The sequence below is a fragment of the Cryptomeria japonica genome, chromosome 9 (assembly GCF_030272615.1).
Source record: "Cryptomeria japonica chromosome 9, Sugi_1.0, whole genome shotgun sequence".
Classification (NCBI taxonomy): domain Eukaryota; kingdom Viridiplantae; phylum Streptophyta; class Pinopsida; order Cupressales; family Cupressaceae; genus Cryptomeria; species Cryptomeria japonica.
Genome location: NC_081413.1, coordinates 159,984,052 through 159,989,980, shown reverse-complemented (window position 1 = coordinate 159,989,980; position 5,929 = coordinate 159,984,052). Strand labels below are relative to the sequence as shown.

Sequence of the window (5,929 nt, the reverse complement as noted above, 5' to 3'; positions counted from 1 at the left end):
AACCCATATTGTGGGTCCTATTGACTCTACTAACTAACTCCAATTTTGATGGTTGCATTGAATAAGGGTGCCCAATATCTAGACCCAAAAGAAATTCTCCTTGCAACTTTAGGATGGAGAGAAGGTTTAAAATCACTTGGGAGTAGGGTAGTTAGGAAATAATTCATAGTCTATGATTACATTAATGATAATACAAGTTTGGCACAAAAAATTAAAAAACAAATTGATGAAGAAATTCTCATGTGGTATGATTGAATACTAGTTTTTTAGAGAATAAATTCTAATCCTTCCATTGAGCTTGCCAAAGTAACCATTCATGATAAATAAAATAAATATTTTTTTAAAGAAATATTGGAGGCTAGTCTTTTAAAAATAAAAATATCAGGAATTGAAAGGTGAAGTTAAATAAGAGTAGAAGCTCAATAGATAAGGCCATGGCCAGAATAAAAAATTCCATTGTAGATCTTACTTGCACATTTTTGGAAACCTCTTCTCTGTTACAACTAGTAGTGAGAATGATAAAGGAATTTGTAGATTCACTTCATCACCCAATAATTGAGGAATCTACAGATAGAATGATGAATATTAAATTTGGATTCCATAAATTCCAAGAAGAGTTCACAGATTTTAAATAATTGCAAGAAAAGATGGAGCAATAAACCTTTTCTCAAACTAAAGTATCACAAGGGTCCAAATGTGAATGATTTGAAAGAATCAAACAATACTTCCTTGGAGAATCAAACAATATATAATTTCTAAGGAATGTGTATATATTTTATCAAATCAAATCCAACCCCAAATGTTTTCCCCTCAATGTGGTCCAATTATCTTGTAAATACTCGATTTTAAAATTCCCACTTGCACTTCTAGCTTCATTCCACCCTAGAAACTATGAGAAACTTATATAGGCAACTTGTTATGGGGTCTTCCTAAGGATATATGGTTAAAATTTGGAATTGTTATTTGGAAGAAACCTCTAGATTGTGACAAGTCATCCTTTTATGTGTTAGAATTTTTTTATTTTGGGTCATTTTTCTAAGATATATTTAAAAAAATAAAAACTAGTAAGATGACTTAATGGCTTAATGTAAATCATCAAAATCAATTTTTTGGTATCCCATTTGGGTTTTCTTGTGAAAATCATTGATTAAATTTTTGTGTTCCTCAAAGTCTTCGAAGAGAGAATCATTGAAGTTAGTAGACAATAGTACTGTTAAGGAACAATTTTTTCATGAGGTTGTTACCCTAGGACTTAATAATGTTGTTTTTCTTTGGTCCATGCCTCCTTGCATAATAGACCTAGTAGGTGGTAAAAATTCAAATTCAATGAAAGCAAGAAATCCAACAATTTATTCTAATTTGTATAATTTAGAATCTTCAAAAGTTATGCAAGGAGTCCATAAGGTTTGATACCCTCCTAAAAACTTTCCCTCATACGACAACATTGAAGAAGGGAGGGGGGATTGACTATTTGAATTAGAAACAAACTCATTATTTATTTTTTTGTCAAATTATATGTGAATTTACAAAATACCACTTTTGGTAAAATATGTATCTCTAACACCATAGAAAAGAAAAAGAACATTTGTATTGTTAAATTGCCTTTCATTTATGCAATTAAAAATAAATAAAAAACACTTACTCCAATTTAAAAAAATATCTAATAAAACATATTCATTTATGACATAAAAAGGAATAATTGTATTAATCAACCTCTTTGTATAAAACTTCTTTTATTTCTTATAGATAGAGAAGATTATACATTTATATTTTAAATTATTTCAGTAATAATAATACTTAAAATCCATATTACAATAATATTACAAAGTCTTCATTATATTTTGACTCATCCAAATCATACTATAAAACAATGAATTTTGAGAAAAAAAGAGGAGGATGACTTAAGATGAGAAATATAATCATATTTACAAGTTTAAATACTATTTTGTGACATCCTTATCATAGATATCCTTTATATCTTGAGCAATGAGCTTGGCATCTGTTGAACATCCAAGTAAACCTCTCTTAGATAGTCCGGCGGCATACAATCCATTATTTCCCTTCCAATTATTAGGAAATGGTGTCTTAGGTAATCCATTTTCTGAAAAAAGCTCGCCATCATGCTACCCATAAAACATAAAATATTAGATTTGTTTAAGTAAATTAAAGTTAAAATTGAAAATATTAACCTTTAGTAAGAAAAATGATCTTAAAATTTCATTATCACCTTTAACCAGTGAGGAACATTACTTCTATAGCCAGTTGCAAGGATTATTGTGTCGAATTCTTCAACAATATTATTCACAAACCGTACCTTAGAAGTAGAAACGACCTGTTCAATATTAGGAAAAACCTACAAGCAAACAAAATTATTTAAAATTTATTAGAAAAAAAAACTCTAACAATTGAAAGTTATACTAAATAAATTATTAACCATTACCTTAATATCTCCACTACGAATCTTTGCCAAGGTCCCAACATCTAAAACAGGGGTCTTGCCTGTTTTCATCTTCAACTCTAGTGGACCTTCACTTGGCCTTTCTATGCCATATGAACTAGTATTTCCAATCCTCAATCTACTATAAAATAATAGCAAATAATCAACGGCTTGAATTGAAAAGAACCTCATTAATATAGTTGCCACGCTAAACATAGATTTACCCAATATGACTCGTGGTAAAATATGTACCTGCAATAAAATTTAAGAAAATATATTGTCAAATTAATTTCATTTATACAACGAAAAATATAAAAATACTTGTAGCAATTGAAAAAACCAAAATAATCCAATGAACATATAAAATCTTCTATTTATATAAAAACTCTATTGTTAAATATAAAAGGAAAGATTCTACACCAATTTTAAAATCATTATAAATTACCTAATATACAATAAACGATATAAAACTACTTGCTATATGAAAAATCTAAAATAATCTTGTGAACATCTTCTATATATAAAAGAATCTGCTGTTAGCTATAAAAGAGAAGACTGTACATCAACTTAAATATCAGTTTTCCTTTCAAACATGCAAGGAGAAAAAGAAAAGGATTATTCAGCTTCCTAAATATGATACTGCCATGATTATCCAGTTATATATGATGCTGTCTTGATTAGAGTCTTTTTTATAATGATAAACACCCAAGTATCTTTAAAGTACATACGCATGCCACAGGCTATCTAATTTTTTCCTTCACGCCATGGAAATAATTATTACATGCATCAGAAGAAGAAGGAGGAAGTTCAAAAGATGAAGTTCAGAGAGTATTCATGCCACTGGCTCTCTCTCTCATAAGTATTAAGCTCGCATGCGCACAATGCTACTACTCGTGGTATGCAGGTATCCTTGGGCAATGTGTTTTCATAGAGCATCATCATACATGGATGCTAGTCAAGGCTGTACATTAATCATTGCTTGGTATATACTCAGAATCATCTTTAACTGCTATGATTTTTATTAAAATATCCATGCAATAGGTATGGGTACCCTCTATAACAAGTTGACACTTAAACACTGTATTTAATATCCTCATAGTACTGAATGACCTCAGCAAGATTCTGGCCTCCCTACCTTTTTCAATTTGCAGAAATATCTTACTATTCTTTGCTACCCTAACACTGCAGAAATCAGAGTATGGTGTTACATATGCTGAGTGTGATGTCTTTGTTCAACTGGGGTTTTGATTATAACTGTAAACAGCCTGTTGACTGTTTAAAAGTTAGTTGTTCATTTTAAATTGACAATCTTTTTCATGTAATGAGTGTTAAGTGGATCATTCATCTCATAAATGATGAGGTATGTTAATTATGAAATGTGGGTCAATGAAATTGACAATTGAATCATAATACGACACACTGTAAAAAAGACTTATTTATGAACCTCTTAATTGCTATATATACAAATATTTAAAAGCTTAATATGTTTATAATTTGAGGTAAGGGAGAACATATTGCATTTCAGCCTCACATAAATAGTCAGTACGTTGTCATGTTTGTTTTAAACCTTTCAATGGCAATTCCTTAATCGACTGTGATATTCTCTCACACAAAAATGTAATCGACTTTTAATTGATTTTATTTTGACTATAATCAATTCTACATCATGCCAACTGAATAAGGTTTACCTTGCATTTCTACCATTATTCTTTCCTGAATCTATCAACTGTAACTATCCTATACTAATAATATGCATCTGTTTGAGCTAAAGACTTGCAGTTAAAGTTGTCTATCTTTTTTAAATCTGGTTCTTAAATTTAGTGATATTTATATTCAATCATCGCCCTACTTTATTAACGCTGTCTACATTTCTAACTTTCAGTTATCTAATTCTGTACTAAAAGATGTATCTCAAGTATATTCACAGAAGCTCTCTACCTGTATAGAGATAGAAATACTTTTTACTTTCTATCAAAAGTAGTATAATTGGTGAGGGTGATTATGTTTCATTAAGATTCAAATTTTCAAAGATGTGACATAAGGGATGAGGGGATCATGTCTTGGACGATTTGATGGAATGGTTCCGATCTAGGGGCTCAGCATAGATCCATGTTCCCATATCGAACAACAAAAAAACAAACTCCTAAATACTATATAATCTTCCATAAGAAAGTATTTGCAAATCATTTATGTCTAGGATATTGATTAAGGCTCCGACCATGCCAAGAATAGATAAAAATAAGCAGTTGCAAAAAATGTTATGACTGACTTGAGAAACAAAAAGAGCATAATGGTAAGGGAATCAAAATTGCACAGACCATGGAAAATAAGTGAAAATCACAAACCGAAGAGCAGAATTCTGAAATGATGAAAGGCTATAAAAGAGGAAATGTTGTGGCAGAAAAATACTCACAGAGCTGCGCACTGCAAGAGAAGGCTTGGCATTGGAATTGAAAAGATCCAAAGCAATTTCCATGCCTGAGTTTCCACATCCAACGACCAAAACCTTTTGGCCTTCAAACACATGACCATTCTTATACTCACTAGAATGGAGGACTTTCCCATTGAAGGCCTCAAGGCCTGTAATGGAAGGCTTCACAGGCTCTGCATTTTCCCCAGTTGCAACTACCAGCCATTTTGCTACAAGTACATATTCCACTTCTTCATCATCTTTCTTGCCACTACATTTAACATGCCATTTTCCTGCAATGAAGTTGGCATCAATCACAGTCTGGCAGAATCTTGGGCTGATCTCAAACTTGGTGGCATAGTCTTCAAGGTACTGTATGAACTGTTTTCTTGTAACAAATGTGGGATATGAGGGAGGAAATGGCATGAATGGCAGCTCACAGTATTCTTTAGCTATGTGAAGTTGAAGCCTGTCATATGTTTTGTTTTTCCAGAAGTGGGCTATGCAGGCTTCTTTCTCAATCAGAATAGTGGGTATTCCTAACATTTTCAAGCATGCTACAGTAGCTATGCCAGATGGGCCAGCACCTACAATGATTGCTCCAGTCACCTCTTCTATCACACCCATGTCAAAATTTAAGTAGATAATTATCATGGGCCTACTTAACACATTTCCCTACAGTAGAGCTAACATGCATTCTAGTTTCCACCTAACCAGAACAAGAGGCAAAACAAAATAACACAATAATTCAGTGAAGTGACAGAAACATATAGCAAACAGGGAACGATTAGAATGCCCTTAAAGCAAAGACCTAGAGCCCTTACTATCCATGTTTTAGTAGAGCCTTATCGCATCTTTATAAGCAGCTGCTGCAAGCAAAGTAGAAGGCAATTGTATCGTGGAGGGCTGATTGTGGAGTAGGGTAGGTAAGAGAAATTGTGTGGCAAGAGGAGATTGCAGTAGGAGAAACAGATGATAAATATGTGCAAATTTCTGACACGAGGTATCTCTATTTACTCCTTCCTTAGAGCTGAGGGGATCTTTCAATCCTTTGAATCCCTGTGTATTTTGGAGTTTCTTCC

General features: G+C 32.2%; 1 protein-coding gene across 1 annotated transcript; it reads right to left on the bottom strand.

Annotated features, from left to right (window-relative positions):
• Positions 1-1,940: 1,940 nt before the first annotated feature.
• On the bottom strand, positions 1,941-5,650 carry LOC131059617 (indole-3-pyruvate monooxygenase YUCCA2). The gene is made up of 4 exons (XM_057992656.2): positions 4,851-5,650; positions 2,441-2,689; positions 2,228-2,353; positions 1,941-2,123 (listed from the first exon to the last, which is right to left on the bottom strand). Exons 1-4 carry the CDS (start codon positions 5,499-5,501, stop codon positions 1,941-1,943), a joined length of 1,209 nt encoding a protein of 402 aa, XP_057848639.2. The 5' UTR covers positions 5,502-5,650.
• Between the last annotated feature and the right edge of the window lie 279 nt (positions 5,651-5,929).

Excerpts from the sequence above, each read along its gene's own strand:
- LOC131059617 (XM_057992656.2), bottom strand. The coding sequence starts at position 5,501 with ATGATAATTATCTACTTAAATTTTGACATGGGTGTGATAGAAGAGGTG. Across the intron at positions 2,690-4,850 it reads CTCTTGCAGTGCGCAGCTCT|GTACATATTTTACCACGAGT; the intron begins GTGAGTATTTTT and ends ATTTTATTGCAG. Across the intron at positions 2,354-2,440 it reads TTCGTAGTGGAGATATTAAG|GTTTTTCCTAATATTGAACA; the intron begins GTAATGGTTAAT and ends GTTTGCTTGTAG.